Source organism: Buteo buteo, chromosome 2, assembly GCF_964188355.1.
Source record: "Buteo buteo chromosome 2, bButBut1.hap1.1, whole genome shotgun sequence".
Lineage (NCBI taxonomy): Eukaryota > Metazoa > Chordata > Aves > Accipitriformes > Accipitridae > Buteo > Buteo buteo.
In genome coordinates, this window is record NC_134172.1 from 9,540,440 (window position 1) to 9,557,473 (window position 17,034).

The 17,034-nt window shown below is 43.9% G+C and overlaps 1 protein-coding gene across 1 annotated transcript; it reads left to right on the forward strand.

Moving 5' to 3' along the window:
* Window positions 1–6,519: 6,519 nt before the first annotated feature.
* On the forward strand, window positions 6,520–16,726 carry INSIG1 (insulin induced gene 1). The gene is made up of 6 exons (XM_075045333.1): window positions 6,520–6,791; window positions 7,185–7,600; window positions 9,593–9,717; window positions 10,425–10,591; window positions 11,061–11,160; window positions 14,420–16,726. Exons 2-6 carry the CDS (start codon window positions 7,201–7,203, stop codon window positions 14,447–14,449), a joined length of 822 nt encoding a protein of 273 aa, XP_074901434.1. The 5' UTR covers window positions 6,520–6,791; window positions 7,185–7,200; the 3' UTR covers window positions 14,450–16,726.
* Window positions 16,727–17,034: the final 308 nt, after the last annotated feature.

The following is a 17,034-nucleotide window of genomic DNA, read 5'->3' on the forward strand; positions in this document are numbered from 1 at the left end:
GCATGTTCCTAAACCATGCACATTGTTCTCCTATGCGTTTTGAGCTCCTTCAGCACTTTGCGTAAGCAACATCCCAAAATAAGCCTGAATAAGCAAGTGAAGCTGGCACTCTGCTGCTCATACCATTAACAGGATGAAATTTGCAAAATCCTAACCTAGTATTTGATTTAAGGCTAATCTGTTAGCAGTATGTTTAAGAACAGTAAAATTTACTGAGCATATTTGAAGCTGTTGTATCAGGTCCAATCCTGCATTACAATCACAGCAAGAGTTACATTAGCATATAACTAGTACAATTTAGCACATAATTATGTCCTCTCAGTTTGCATGCAACTGGCCTGATCTCATTGTTACAAGTAAAATGTGTCCTTTTATGAGTAAAAGCTGAAGGGTTTGGCTCTAAGTAAATATAATTTTCAGCATAACCTAACTTCAGCAGCTTCTAAACTATCACTCCGGGCAAAGTTGTAGGCTTCCCATATGCTGCACATTTTTAACTTAAAGTTCAGCTTGGCAATCTGAAAACATATCTAACAGCAATTCTTACCACCTAGGTACAGTGAACTGCATTTAAGAGTACTGATGGAATCACTGAAATGGGAATATTAAGATTTTGCCTGAAAAGTGGTAATGTTTACAGGACTAATCATGATGTAGCGTGGAAGCCACACTTCCATAGCACATCATGCACTAGTGCATATGCACGTTCTCTCTCCAATGTTGTTTTTCCTCTGCATTGGTCTTCCTGGTTGCATTGGGAGCTTTACACTGGAAAGCTTTTCCCAACATCCTGTTCAAAACCAAGACTGTTCTCTGAATATATGACTCTACAGCATGACGGGAGAAAAAACCAAAGTTAATCACTTGCACTGCACGGTGAGATTAGCTCTACATATTCATGCTCTCGAGATGGCAGCCTGGAAGAGGCACTGGCAGTATTCAGGTACTTCCTCTGACCTCGTTCATGCAGTCATAACGTTGTCCTGGAAGATGAGCTACAGATGTCTCAAAGGAGTTTTTTCAGAAAAGCAATGTGAATTGGGTAGAATCATCCTATGTGACAAGCTCTGGAAGAAAAGGTTTCCCATACGACGGCGACAGCTCTAAAGCTCTCGGGTGCTCCAGAGTTTAAAGGACATGAAGATGTAAAGATATAAGCAGAGTATGTGTGATACTGAGTCTATTCTTGGTAGCCACAGCTCTGCTATTTATAGTTATTACTGCAGTAAGGACAGGGAAGGAAGGGGCAGAGCAGAGAATTGCTCATCTGATTTAGACCTTGGCTATCTCATCAGACATGGAGGCTGCAGCTAGGTCTCCTAGATGGGAACAGTCCTTCTGCCTAGCATAGTGAGAAGAGTTTGGAAAATGAGGATGCTCTAAAGCTCCTTCCTCTCCTCTGTAACTACTAGTTCCAAGCTGAATAGCTACGGCAGTGTCACTACACATCTCCCCCACTGCAGCACGATGAAATCTAAAGCTTTAAGCATGTACTGGGGGAGTAACTCCTTTGTGGTGGCTTCATGATTAACCCTACAAGCTAGCACATGAATTCCAGAAGCATCTTCCTCAGGCACATATGACAAAAGTAAGTGGGAAGGTTGCCATCGTGAGAAGACAAAAGGTGCTGGAATTGTGTACCATAAGAAGAGGGCTGTAAGGGGAATATAGTTCACGTTGCAATCCTTGAGGAAATTTCCTTTTTGTCCTATATGGGAATGACTGAGTCCTAAGTTACCAAGCAAGCGAAAACATTTGTGCTTAGGATCAACCATGGACATGCATGCACATATACCTTGGAGGAGCCCTTCTGCAAAACCTGATGTTGAATAAGGATTGGTGATAGAACTGTACTTGGTTGTCTTCTTCATGCAAGCAATGTTTCCATCAAGAAATAAATGCATATAAAACACAATGTTCCTTCTGTGGGGTTTGTTTTTTTTTTACCACAAGACCTCTGTTTATTTCACCTATTCTTTAGACTATCATGACTTGGACTACTATTATAACAAATTGGCCATGCCGTCATACGACAATTGACTAGCTACTCATTTACAAAGGTATTAGAGCCAGTAATTTTACTTTCAAGGAAACCAGCTCCTTATAGTGGCCTGCTTTTTATGTCACAGCTAATGTAACAACAAAAAAAAAAAAAAGGATTGAAACACCACTTCTAATTTGTATCTTTAAAGATACAGAGGTAGTATAAATAAATGTATAAATGTAAATACAGCAAGAGCTGAATTCCAACAATTTTTAACCACACCTGGATAGAACAGCTTGCCTCAGTAACACTGCTCATGCCAGCCTCACAAACCTATTACCATTATCAAAGAAGTAATTTTTCCAACAACAATATAACCAGCAAATAGTATTTTTTCATAATGAAGTTCAGATTAAATCACCATCTGAAATATCAAGTCTGAACTCATTGAACTCGCTGCTACATGACTATGCAGAACAATGGCAATGAATGAAGTTGAAACCGAGGCAAAGACACCGTCTTTATGTCGGGACAGAGGTTCATTGACAGTGAGTCAGTATCCACAGCTGCATGTAGGATGCCGATTAGCTAATTATATGATAGTTGTTACATGAATTTATAGACACTTGAAGACTGCAGCCTACATATAATTGTTCTTTCTGTTTTGTTCCAGTAAAAAAGCAGCTAGACAAATGTCGGCAGCTAAACAAAAAAATTCCAATTAACATTTGTCATAGGCCCACTACACTATTATTAACTACACAAAGACAGAGCTTGGTTAGGATATCTTAGGGTTTAATTTCCATGCTCAGACTCCAACTATAGTTTCTTACCCTCAGATTATGTAAAATCACCCGAGTTTTTAAGATCTGCTCACTGTGGATGACTCACTTTATTATACACTAACCACCAACACATTTTGTTTTACCCCTTTGTTTCACATGCCTGAAGCGTTCCGGCTAGTGTTTGTCTTGTTCAGAGTCTGTGTGTTTCGCGTACTGCTTATTGTACCATGTAATCACTCCCCGTCCTTCTTCTTTTAGCTTTTAATGAGCTCCTGCACTGGGACTTGGGCAATTTCACAAAACTATCCCACAGAACTCAGCATACACCTTTTATTACCGAGGTACGCTGACTTCCGAGAAGGCACCATGCGATCTGTAGGCTTCGCTGCAGATTCCTGAGAATTCACACAACTGCACTGGAGACCACTGATAAAGCAAAGAACTCAGTCTGATAAACTGCTGCTGATGTCAAGAGATTTTTTGAACTCTTGTACATAAGGTTGGCATCAGGAATCAAACAATGCGTGTCACAAAATCCTTTTATGGAGACATGGGAGATTAAGGCTTAGCTTATGACTGGGAAGGTTCCTATTCTCTGTATCAATAGGAGAAAGTCTTGAAGGTGAATAAATTCCAAAAAGTCTCCAGTGAAGCAGAGGGAGAGCAGCTTTGCGCATAATACAGGTCTTGCTCTGTGATTCTCTACCACTGCCTTCTGAGATTGTATCAACAGCCAGCTCATTTTTTGATCTAGTTTAAGTAGGGAGAAAAATAAAATGTCCAAGTATCCTAAGCTTCCTGCCTAAGAGGCCAATGAAAGAGCCTTTGTGAGAGAAGCATGTTGTCAGATTCCAGAACATCACAGAGTTTAATACAGAAAGCATGAAAGAACAGGTGAAATTATTTGTTTATGCAATGAGTAGTGCTGCTGAGTACTTCCAGATTCTGCTGTCTTTGCTAAGGAATGAGATAAAAATAACGATGTCATTAATCTTACAAAGACACATGAGCACTTCTTTCCAGAAATAACTGTTAAGCATAAAATTTCAGGCATAGATCAAAGCATGCAGAAGCCTAACCCATTTTAGGATTCTAAAAGGAAATGTAAAGCAATATGACTGTAAATCAACACAAACATAAGGGGCATTTAACCTTTCTTCTAAGCAGGTAACTTCAGGAAAAAAATGCTTAGGGCCAGTTTCTCAACTAGTGTAGATTTGTATTGATTCCGCTGGTTTTAGTGAAGCTGCAGCAAGCTTTACCACCTCAGAAGTTGGTCTCTGCTGTCTGAGAGAAGCCTGGAAGAAAGAAAGGCACCACCACATGATATTATGAAGAACATATGGATACCCATACCATATCCGTATTCAATATGAATATGGAAAAAAAGGCAATAAAATATGCTGCAGGAAGTAGCAAAAGAGACATACCCATGAGGAAAGGAAAAACACAGGCTACAAAAAAATACTTAAGAGGTTCTTTCAGGAAAGAAAACTATCAGATGCAGCGCAAGGGAATGCGAACTCTGCCCAGACACTGAGAATATGGGTAAGACTCAGGGAAAAAAAAATTTAATACAGAAAGATATCTTTTTAAATAAAGTAGAGATGTAGCACAAGAAAGGATGAATTATATTTGTCTCCCATAGGTCAACTCCAGAAAGAGATTTCTTATAAAGATGGGCCGTTTTATCTCAGATACACAGTCCTGTTGATAAATCTCAAAGTGATTCAATGAGAAAGAAAATTTCCCAGGGAATGAGTTCTAGCTCTTATTTAGAGCTGCCGAAGGTATTGCTTAGCAATCTGAGGATACAGATAAATTGCCTGTGTCAGTTGAAAACTCGTACATAGTTGCCATGAAGGGAAGTGTGTTATGTCTGCATGTGATTTCCTGGAACAAATCAGATGTTTCTGCAGAGGAACCCATAAAATGCTGACAATATATTAAGACTGTTTTCTCTAAAAATAGTTAACGCAAACTTATAGTGCAGGTCCACTGGGGCAGGGAAAAAAAAAAAAAAAAACAAGAAAGGGAAATAAATCACATCTTAAAAAATCTGACAGGAGAATCCAACCAGTTTTAGCATATGAGACTAAAACCAAAAGCTGTTTCGATACACTATTGAGATAAAACAGCAATAGAAACTGGATATTTACAATTCCACATACAGAGGACATGTATACCACGGTCCAGCAGTAAAGTCTGCAAGACAGGGCTGGGCTGATCCCAAGCTAGACGGTATTAAGAGAAAAATACCAGGCTCTTCTGTCACTTCCAACAGTGGCACTAACAATTTGTCCATCACCGAGACAGTCAACTACACCATCCAAAGGCACGTTGCTCAGCAGGCTTGGCTACCCTAACTCTTTGCATTCCAGCTGGAACTGAGCAGAGATCAGAAAGGATAGCCATATCCCAGATGAATTTCACACTCTATGATGTACAGAGGACCTGCCTCTTCCCATATCTTTAATTGATTCTGTACTTTTTATTTGTTACTTTTAACACATCGATGAAAGACAACTGGAACCATCACTGAACCATCATTGAACATGGACGGTCCAAGCACTTGGACCATCATTCTGCCCATCACGGGTGTGGCTAGCAACTGTTCTTAAATCCTCAGCGTCATGGCTTGGGAAGTGATGGGGTGCTACATTCTTTCCAACGGTAAAGAGGGCATACCTCACATGAAAAAGACCTGCTGGCTCCAGCGAGGCCAGCTAAATAAACAAGAAATCCAACTATTCCTACTGCATCAACACACTAGCATCCAACATGTCCTGGAGAACCGACATCTTAAAAAAGAAGCCTAGCAGGTGAGTGCCGCTCTGGAGACAACTCTCGGTGCTGAACTCCTACATGACGTACAGCCCGCGCTGTTAACCATCTCTGCTAGGCCACTTTCCAGACCGTGGCAGAATCCAGAGGGTGAACTTGCATTTAACTGTATTTTTATGATGCTACACTAGGCTGGGAGCTTTGCGACCCGGGCTTTCCCGGTGCTGGCGGAGTAGCTGCTCAGGTTGCCGGCACCGATGGCAGCAGCGAGGAGATCTGCCGGGCACCCCACGGCCGGACGCTGATGCAAGCGTCTGGGTCCGGCACGATCTTGGGAGAGCCACGGGTCAGCCGGGATCTCCCGACACCATCGTTTTACAATGACGACCGCCAGGATCACCGATCCCTTCGTCTTCGGGGAGACACCGACGGCAGCCGCCTTCGACCTCCCTCATGACTAACTGCCACATCCCAAGGGGACGACAACCGGGTCATGGCGGGCTGGGCCAGCTGCCGAGGGCCGGCCTGCGGCCGCCACCGCCACCAGTATCATCACCCCCCCCACCACCACCACCACCAGTATCTCCACCACCGCCACCACCATCAGCAAGGCGCCGGGCTCCCCTCAGAACTCGCGCCCCTCCCCCTTCCCCTCAGCGGCCGGTCGGCGGGAGAGCCCCGAGGCCGCCTCGCGCTGCCGGCTCCCGCCCCGAGGCGGCGCGCGCCCTCCCGCCCCGCCCCGCCCGCCGTTGGCAGACACACGGCGCCGAGTGGCGGGGGGGGGGGGGGAAGGGGGCGGCGCCGCGCGGTCCTGCCGCCGTCAGCCGCGGTACGGGGCGGGGGGAGAAGGCGGGTGGTGTGTCCCGCACGTCATATCAGCCGCCCGGCCGGGATTGGCTGCGGCGCCTCACCCGACTGGACGCGGCCGCCCGGGCTGGTGCGGCGGCTCCCGCGCTCGGCGCTCGCGGCCGGCCCCGCCCCGCCCGTCGCGGCCCGGCCCGAGGGGAGGGGTGGCGGAGCGGAGCGGCGGGCCCGTCGCTGCCTCCGGCCGCCGGTAGGTCGGCGGCGGGTAACGTGACAGCCGCGGCCGGAGGCTTATAAACCTTACACGGGGCGCGGGACGGCGGCGAGCCGGGAGGGAGGTGGCGGCGGTGGTGGAGGAGCGGCGGCCGGTCGCCCTCCCCCACGGGCTGAGGCGGCAGCAGCAACAGCAGCAGCAGCGGGCGCGGCCCCCTGAGGTGAGAGGGCGGGGAGGCCCGCGCCCCCGGTGCGGCTTTACGCCCCCCCCCCCGAGCCGGGAAGCGAACCCCCTCCCCGGGGCAGGGTCTGACGGGAGCCGCGGGGTCCCTGTCCCGGTCCTCCCCCTCCCGGGGCCGAGCCTCTCGGGTGGCTGGGGCCGGGGACCCCTCCGCCAGCGCGGCCCCCGGCCCTGTGGCCGCTGGGGTGGGTCAGGTCAGCCCGCTCCTGCAGGGCTGCCGGGCTCTGAGGCGCTCGCCCGGTGCGGCGTGGCTCCGGAGCCCGGCTGATGCCGGAGGGAGGCGGCGGTGGGTGCGGGTGGTGGGTATGGGGGGGGGGTCGAGCGGAGCTGTCGGTGCGGGTTCTGACGGGCTGTCCGTGTGCGGGTGTTCCAGGGCTCGGGCGAAGCCAATGCCCAGGTTGGAGAGCTGCGCCTGGAGCTGCTCCTGCGCTGCCAGGGGAAGGCAGAACGCCCAGCTGGGGGACACGGCCGCTGGGCTGGCCGCCAAGGTGGGCGAGATGCTGAGCTCCTCCGTCTCCGGCCCCTCGCTGACGCTGGTGGGTCCCGGAGCACGCAGCCCCAGCACCGCCAGCACCAGTGCCACCAGTACCACCGCCGGCAGCAGCACCTTGAACTTGAGTCAACACCTGGTGCAGAGGAGCGTGGTCCTCTTCGTCGTCGGTGCTTTCATGGCCCTGGTGCTGAACTTGCTGCAGATCCAGAGGAACGTGACTCTGTTCCCCGACGAAGTGATTTCCACCCTCTTCTCCTCCGCCTGGTGGGTGCCCCCGTGCTGCGGGACAGCAGCAGGTGAGTCGCTGACCTCTGCGAGTGGAGTGGTTTGGGGGTTTTTCCCCCCCCCCCCCGTGGGGAGGAGGAGGTGGCAGTGGGGCTGAATGCCTGACCTGTGCCTGTGGGAGCTTAGTGCTTCCATTACGCAGTGTGCGATCCGAACTCTCCCTTTGGGAAGGGTGCCTGCCCGCTCCAACATTATCCACGTGCAAGAGCCGCCCACGCCCTTCCCGCGTGTCGGAGGGCTTTTTTGGGGGTTTGAGCTGGTGCACTCCCAGCGTGGGTAAAGTGTCTTTTTCCCCACAGCACTGGCCTAGAAGTGCCAGTGAGCAGCTCCGGCGCGGAGGTGAGCACGGAAACACGCGCTCCCCGCGCATCTGACCCCGCGTTTCTCCCGTGGCCGTGTCGGTACCATGCGGGATTCCACACACACACACACACCCCCCGCTCCATCCGCCCCACGGCCGGGCACGAGTGGGCGGGGTGGGGCCGCGTCACCGCCCCTCGCCGGCCATTGGCTGCCGGCGAACTGGTGAGTGGCGGGGGGAGCTCGCCATTGGCTGTCGGCGCGAACTGGCCACGGGGGCTGGGCCGAAAACAAGGAAGTCACGTGCGGCGGCGCCCTGCCCGCCGCTGCCCCGGACACCTGCAGGGCGGAATACCCCGGGAAAGGCGGGCGGCCGGCACGGCGGGCAGCGCTTACCCCGGTTCGCTAGCCTTAATAACTCCCTCCTCTCCTTGCCAAAACAAAATATGGCCTTGGTGAAGGGTTGGGGGGGTTAAAAAGGCGTTAAATCTTAGGGAATAAACACACTGTAACCTTTTCTTTTTTAAAATTTGCATTGAAAGTACTTAAAACAACTCTTGCATGGGTCTTTTTTTTTTAATGCAGTGATATTGTCGTGTGCTGATCGTACCTCATAGTAAGGGAGTGTGAATGGTAAACCATAAACTTGAATGAATGATAAACTGTGTAGTAAAAAGAGATTGCCACGGAGTATGCTCCTGTGAGAGTTCTCACAGTCCTGTCACAGTTGGATTAAACTTTGGCATTTAGCTGTTATCGTAGGGTAAAAGTCCTGGTAACTGGCATCAAAATAGTGAAGCTGTTTCAGCATTAGATCACATGTCTGTCTTAGGATGGTGTGTCTTGTACCCTTCTTAATATAGAAGTTATTCCTCTTAGGAGCTTAAGAAGGGGAAAAAAAGAGGGTAGGAAAGGAAACAAACACACACAGATGTTACAGTTAGAGCAGCATGTCTGCCCCTGGAGTTGGTGACAACACATGGAGCTGCAAGGCTTAGAAGAGTGAAATTCATCTAATGTTTGTGCTAGCAACTGAGCTAACACCAGCCTATGTTTTTCTTCTGCAACCAATTTGCAGGCTTATAAGGCCAAGAAAATGCTATATGAGGATAAAAACTTTGGTTAATAGTGTGAGAAGTTATTTTTCCCTGACATAAATATGACTGATGACAGGTGCTTCTTTAAGTTCCGCTCTGCTTCTGTTTGGTATCAAAATTCATCCGATTTGGATGGCAGCCTAGGCTGACTTGCAGCCCAGCAGAAGGAGGGAAAGCATCTCTGCCAAGAAACTTTTGAGTCCAGGCAAGTACTTAATTCAGGGCCTGATTCACAGCTAATGAGTCAAGTTCATAAAACTGCCTGCGCTGCATGTGAGTAATAAACACATATTCCATTCCTCATTGTAATTAAGCTTTTGTTATGCTTTGTTATTTATTGGTACAAAACAAGCATGTGCTCAGGATGCCAAATGATAATATGCTCACGGGAGAAAAGGAGCTTCAAGTCAGATACCTTATCATTGCAATATACATCTCTGCTTTAAAGATTCAAACAGAATATTGCTTGTTAGAGTGAGGGTTTTATTCTTTTCTGAAGTAGGGGGGAATAACTGTCTCTTCTTCATCAGGCTTACAGTTAAGCACCTCACTACTTTGTCAAGCACTTATTTGCCAAACTAATATTTAGCGTTACTTCTCTTACAGCTGTTGTTGGCCTGCTGTATCCCTGCATTGACAGCCACCTTGGGGAACCACATAAATTCAAGAGAGAGTGGGCCAGCGTAATGCGATGTATAGCAGTTTTCGTTGGCATTAACCATGCAAGTGCTGTATCCTTGAACTAGTTTACATTGTTGCTCGATGTGCTTAGTCTGTTGTCGTGAAACAGTCTCTCCCGTTCACGTCTGGGAGAATTACAAAGGTAAGGATGGTGCTACTGGCAGAGATGTAAACTTCTGTGAGACCTGCAGTCTACTGCAATAGTTACTTTAAGACAGATAACACAGTTCACTTAAAAATAGTGGGGGGGGGGGGGGGGGGTGCGTTCTGGAAGGGGGAGGAGGGATAGACGTCCTAGTATGTCTGGTTTAACTGCAAGCATAGCAGTATAAGTTGTCTTATTTTAATCTGTATGTTGTCTACATCTAATAGTTAACATGATTAACTAGTGAGATATGCTAAACTGTTCAGTAAGAGTGTTCTTTGTGTTGGATTATGATGGTTTAAGCAGAAAACCTAAATCAGCAGGGATAACTAGGTTACTTGAGGCAAAAATCCATAAAAGTTAAATATCTTGCAATATAGTATATTCTTTAGATGCTCAGTATGACAAAAATTGGTGTTGCCTTTGCACTCGCACTCCAGTCAAAGTCAACAAGAGCTATGATTGCTCGGCAGGTGTGAAAACCAGATCCTTAACACATTGTATTTAGAGATACAGAATCATGCTCACTTTCAGTTTGAGTTCTCCCTTGTTCAGTTTCAGCAGCAGGATGTCTGCAGACTTAAAAGGATTGTCCTTAACATCTTTTTCCAGAAACTAGATTTTGCAAACAACATCCAGCTGTCCCTGACTCTAGCAGCCTTATCACTGGGTCTTTGGTGGACATTTGATCGTTCAAGAAGTGGTCTCGGACTTGGCATTACAATAGCCTTTGTAGCAACTCTGATAACCCAGTTCCTTGTATATAATGGTGTTTATCAGTAAGTTATGCTTTTAAAATACTATTTCAACTCTCATGTCTTAACTGAAAACAGGGGTGCACATGCACTGGAAGCTAGTTATTAATATACTTGGCATGTTACTATAATAGAACACTTTGTTTGTCTAAGGCAGCTAATTGTCCAGTTGTTCCAAATGATCTGATTGAGAACTGGGAGTAGAGGGTGGGGAGCAGACAAATTAGGATGTATGTTGAAATGGTAACAGCTCAGCAAACTGAACTTCTTCTGGCTTGGTATATCAATAACTGGCTCTCAGGAGAGACAATATCTAAACTTTGCTGGCTAGGACATGGGTTTTAGAAGCTTGTTAACAGACTTAGTTTGGTCTCCCTGTTTCTTTTCCTGTGTTACTGTTTGGGCCCAGGGAGAGAATTCTGTAGCATCTTGTTAGCAGTATGTAAGGCGATGATGATAACTTGTCTCTAATTTATTTCCTTTTGTTTACTAGGTATACATCCCCAGATTTTCTTTACATCCGTTCTTGGCTTCCATGTATATTTTTCTCAGGAGGTGTGACTGTAGGAAACATAGGACGCCAGCTGGCTATGGTAATTACGGCATAATTAGCATTTCCTTTAACAATCCAAATACCTCCCATTGTTACTAGTCCAAGAACAAACCATGCCTTTAAGGGTATGACTCACAAATTGACAGAGATAAATAGATACCTTCCCAAGAGTTGAAACGTAAGCATACAACCTGTGTTGCCAGTGGAGTGGGAATTGTCTTAGTAAGTGTTTGAGCATCTTCTGTAGTTAACTTTTTCCGGCAACAGCCTAGATAGGACTGGAATCAGTACACCACTTCTGAGAATCTTAATCACTCCTGCTCCATCAGTAATTTGAATTAACATGTAAAACTAAAGAGAAAAGCTAGAAAACCGAGACACAGATGGACTTTCTCTATTTATGCAGTAAAGCATTTTTGTTATGTAGATGAAAGGAAATGTCCCTATACAGCATTAAATTCCACCACTCTAGAATCAAATATGCTCCTTCAGGTCACATAAGATATAGTTCAAGTATCACTCCGTATATGAGGGAGTATAGAATAAATTGCTATCTCACTTTCTAGGTTCTTAAGTAGTTATTTCCTCGTAGCGTACTTAAGAGTAAACCTGGCTCTGCTTGCACATCAGCCTAAGGCTTGGTTGTGAAAAGTGTTCTGATACTGATGGATAATAATAATTAATACTGTATTGATTTAACTTCTGTTGTCTTTGCTACAGAAGTCCTTTATCCTGGAAAATCCTTCAAGTATTTAACTTCTCTAAGGCTGCTGTGGTGTAGGTGCCTTTGATTTTTACTGAAGTAAGGGCATTTGTAGACTTGGGACTTCCTGAAATATTAGTCTCTGAACTGTTTAGTAAGGGGAAGAGCTGCTTTTGGGGACTGAACCACAAATGAGTAAAAGGATGAGTCTAAAGCTAGCTGTCTTGCCTGGAACAACCTTTCTGTCTCTTCTGGCTAGCCTTGCTAACCCAGTGGATGGATGCTAATGCACTTCTAATGTGGATAGTCTGAATTCGATGCTGTGGGTGCAAACAAGCTGGGGAAGACTTGACCACCACTGGCTAACATTAAAGATCAATTTCTTTAGGACTGATTCTCAGTTGCACTAAGTTAACAGTAACCTCTTGTAGAAAAAGGCTGTTTGGAAAAAAAAAAAAGCATGGGACAAGTCTACTCCTGTTGTTGAGGTTTTTATTTCATGCTGACTTGATACCAAGTTACAGATTTCCCAGGACCATGGTCACAATCTTAACTTCATAGTCAATTTTGGTTTGCTCTCAGGTTCTTTAAAATACAAGCTCACTACTCCCCCTTCAAATCCCAGTGGTGCGTCCTATCTGCGTATGTTTCTTTTTAGGACTACATGTATGGAGGGAGAGAGGGTATAATTTCTCTTTTAAAATTTGCCACTCGAATCAAGTGAAAAAGATATATTAATCTAGTTTTATTTAAGCTTTGCTATTGCAAGCAGCATCTCAGAATAAAAGTATAGTCATTTATATGCTACAGTTCTATATTTCACATTGGCATATGCAGTACTTCCAGTTGCGATGCTTCTTATATTAGAAAGCAAAGGAAGGGAGCCTTAAAGAAGAAAGAGCTGAAATTTAGGCACATGGGATTTTTAATTTTTTCCTTTGACTTCTTTTCACCTGGCATCTCACCTGAATGTAGTTAAAATCAGACTGGCTCCTGCCTGCAACTTGCCTGTCAATCTTGTCATCTTCCTTACAAAGAAAGAGGCAAGTTGGCAAGGCAAAGCATTCTATCCTGGTTGTCTAGCAGTATCTTCTCATGTGTTTTACATTACCATTACTTAGTCTGGAAAAACTTGGAGAAGCCCAGCATTTTTGTAGGAACCCTTCTGCAAGTCACTGTGAAGCATTCAGTGCTGGAAATTCAAAGAATTCCACTTCTAAAATAGAATGGTAGCATTCAGTCAACTAGGTCTTTCTTCTATAGAGATGACCCAAAAGCATCAGTCTGTTTTGTCAGCCTTTGCAAATGTGGCAAGAAGATGGAATATTGTATTTTTTTTAAACTAAACCCGAATAAAACAGTTAATTTTTGTAGCTATGTCTCTCTGGTAGTCCCTGAGCTGTTTGACTGCATGTGACAGTAGCAGATCAAACAGTAGATATTTTCTGGGCGTGTCTAAAGTAGAAGGTGGCACCTGTAGAAATTACTGTAGTGGAGTGAAGTTGTCTTGCTTCTTTCTCAGCCCCTGTCTAGCTTTTGCAGTTAGAAAAGAAATTAGAAGTAGAATGAGAAGTGTCCCTGAGACATCCCCTCCCATCCTGAGAAACATTAGCTGGGAGATGCTTGCTGGTTTTCAATCACTGGATTTCAAGTGAGCTTACATGCAGTAACAAAGTGCAGTGTTACCTTTAAGCAAACCTGCTGTTAACCAGAGGGGTTTGTGGTTTGTGTGTTTTCTTGGTTTTTTTCTATCAGCTTGAGGATGAAATCCAACATTTTCTTTAAAGAAAAGGTGAAGGTGCTGCTGCTGGCATCAGCTCTTGCTGGTCATGTTATGATACCTGAAGTTGCTCAGTCAGTGCTCATCAGCTGGGTTAAATGGATAGCAACACTTCATTTTGAGTTGTAACCATCATTCTCAACATCTGGTAAACTAGGGTGGTATTCAGAACTTGGGCCTCACAAATATCTGGTTTTTGCTACTGCTAGAGGCTGCAGAACTGTGAACACATTCAATACTGGCAAATACATTGTGTTTTGACTCTAGAATGAGAAGAACATACTACAAGCTCTGTATTAAAGAAAAGTTGGTTAAATTTCTTACACTGACATACTATAGGGTTTCACACTAGAAAAGGGACTTAGAAAGAAATGAGTAAGTCTATCTGATACCAGGCTTTGATTGGAAAATAAAGTAACTTATGCCTGAAGACAGTTTGAAAGAGGGCTGTTAAAAAAACTGAATTAATGCCCATCAAGTGAAGCACTGTATACCTTCTGCTAAGAAATAAACTGAGAAAGGGAGGAAAGCTAACAAAGTCTTACAAAAAGCAGTGTGATTGGCGGATGGATGTATCAGATGCACTAATTGAGGCAGCACAGACCCATAGTGGTTTTTTGTTTGTTTTTTTTTTTTTTGTCCACAGTTAAGGAGCATGTCCTTTTTGAGCTTTTAAAAGAAGCCATGTCTGCTAGGTCATTGTCTGAAGCCTAACTGAAGTTAGTTGACTATTTAATCATTGAAAATACTACATAATGTAGTCACTTACCAGATGGCATTGAAACATAACATGTGTTTGATGTTTTTTATCCATAGGGTATTCCAGAGAAACCACACAATGACTAAATCTTTGAAGAAGAGAGCACGGTGCCAGTGTGAAAGCAACATTACGAAGATGTGTTCCTGGTTTAAATTGAAGATTATTTAGAAAAAATAATCTCTCTGTGGGCTCACTGCACAAATGACTTGTGGAAAAAAAAAATATTAATCCACTCTTAGAATAGCCAAGTGAAATTAACTGCTTATCTTGAAATCTTACCCTGATTTACCGCATAAGCATTTGCGTATGGCTGTTCTCTGGAAGAGTTTAACACCAAGTTGCATACAACTGTTCAGGCTAAGTGGCAGTTTTCCAAGTATTAGATTCCAATGTAAGTTATTGAAGCAGCTGCCATATTTTAAAGCCTTGAAACTGAAATTTAATTACAAGCTCTTGTATCAGTGCCCAAAGGAAGTAGATTGATGGTGCTTAACAATGATGAAGTATGGTTTAATAGGAATAGTATTTATCCAAATCTTTAAAAAATAGGGTTATTTAAAAATAAGAGTGATCAAAACAGATTAAAGGCATTGCACTAATGCTTTTAGGAGTCTTATGAAGGAATCATGCCCTTACTTGTAATGCTGCATTAAGTTACTGTCTTTGACGGCGGAGAGGGTTGGAGGGACGAAAGGTTGGAAGTCACTTACTTTGGAATTTCTAAATTACTTTGGTATGATAGGTGAACACGGGAGACAATCTTTTTCAAACATGAACTTTATCAAGAAATTCTGACTGGAAATTTCGTTACTTCTGAAGCTTGCAGCTAGATTTGCAAGAATCAAGTTCTGGCCCCAATTCAGTAAGAAATTTAAGTGTGTGTGAGTACTCCTGCTTAATATTAGACATATGCTTCAGTATCTCACTGAAGGAGGTCTTGGGTGTCTTAAATGTCTGGTGTCACTGAAAAAACATGCATTGCAGGCTGTTGCTTGGCCACTGAATATGTGCCCCCAATTCCTTAGATTTGCAGTTTCCTCGTAGAGGTGTCCTTGATCTTGCTTCTGTTTGAGTCAGGGTTTTGTCTGAAATGATTGGAAACAGAAGTGGGCCTAAAATGTGATTTAAACTGTATGTGAAGAATAGCGAACAGCTTGTTTTCTCAGTTCAGTTTCTGAAAGAGATCACTACTTGTTTTTTCACAACCCTATAGAACTTGCAATCTGTGATTGCCTTAAAAAAAAAAAAGTGCTTATGTCACTGCATTAAACATTTGGTGTTTCTTAATACTTAGTTCTGGTGAGCACAATGTATTCATTTGATAGCTTAGACCACAGGAGACCTAAATAGCAAGTATTAGGTCTTAAAGTTGAAGTGCAATGTACAGTAAATCTGAGCCTCATGTTCTCTTCAATATCGATCATTTCTTATGAGAGATTAAAGAGAAAAGGGTTCTGAGTTCATTTCAATGCTGCATGGAGTCAAATGGAGCAATAATTTATTTAACTAGTAAAGCTAGTTTTGTTGTATCTTTCATTGAACCCAAATTTTTAGCAATACTCCAACTTTGTGGTTATGGTGTACTTGTAAACTTTTATGGATTTGCCTTTTTGTATTACGCAATTTTTTTTTTGTGTTCATTTCCAATCTTACATGGCTTCAGATATAGTTAGAGGCATCAGTTAAAGACTGACACATCAAAAAAGATGTTGAGGCCAGGTAGCAGTGTTCTGGCTGTTTTCACTCTTCTAAGGGAATGCTATAACTGCTGCTTGTGCTTTTTTGTAGCAGGAAAAGTTTAGCACAAAGTCTATACTACAGAGCAGACCCCAATTCTAATCTTGCTTTGGTGTAAATCAAGAGTAATTTTATTGGTATAAGATCCTTCCTCGAATGTTTAAAACGTAAATAATCACATTTTATAGGACTACTTGAAGAAATTAGGTCCTCAGATCAGGACTGAATCAGCTCAGCTGTTTTAAGAAGTATGCTACCTGCTGGGGAGACAGTTTTATAACCAATTTCAAAATGTTGCAAAACCAGATGTAAGTAAAGATGACAGTGATCTCTATGGATATTTGATTGATAGAGAAGTATTTAAGATTTATTTGTAAAGACTGAAACTAAATCTGTATGTGTTAGAAACAATGCAGCCAAAAACATAAGTCAAAAGTTCATTTTTTGCCAATACTTCTGAGTATCTTAACCAAAGTGATTTAAGTTTGGAAGAGGTGGGGAGGGGAGTGAAGAAAATTTGCACTATTCTGAATTTGAACACTTAAATTCTCATTCTTACTGATAAGTTTTCAGCGGTGTGTTTGGTTTTACACTTTTTTTACTATTAAAGTTTTAAGATCAAGTCATGTTTGCCTTGGATTCTCTCTATGCACATTATGCAGGAATCTGTCTTGAAAAGGACAGTTGTTATGGTTGCATAAAAAATACTCAGTCATGCATACTCAGTGGTTTAAAAAAAAAAAAAACTGAAACTGAACTTGGAGAGATCAGCTTTTAGAGGGACTTCCAGCCTGGGTTATGCAGCTGAAGAAAAACAGTCTTGCTGTTGTACCAAGAAAGCAGCATAAATGTGTGTTACGGTTATGTCACTTAAGGTACAGAATCTTATTACCATTGTCTTCCAAGATGCTGAAATTCATAATTTGAAACAAAA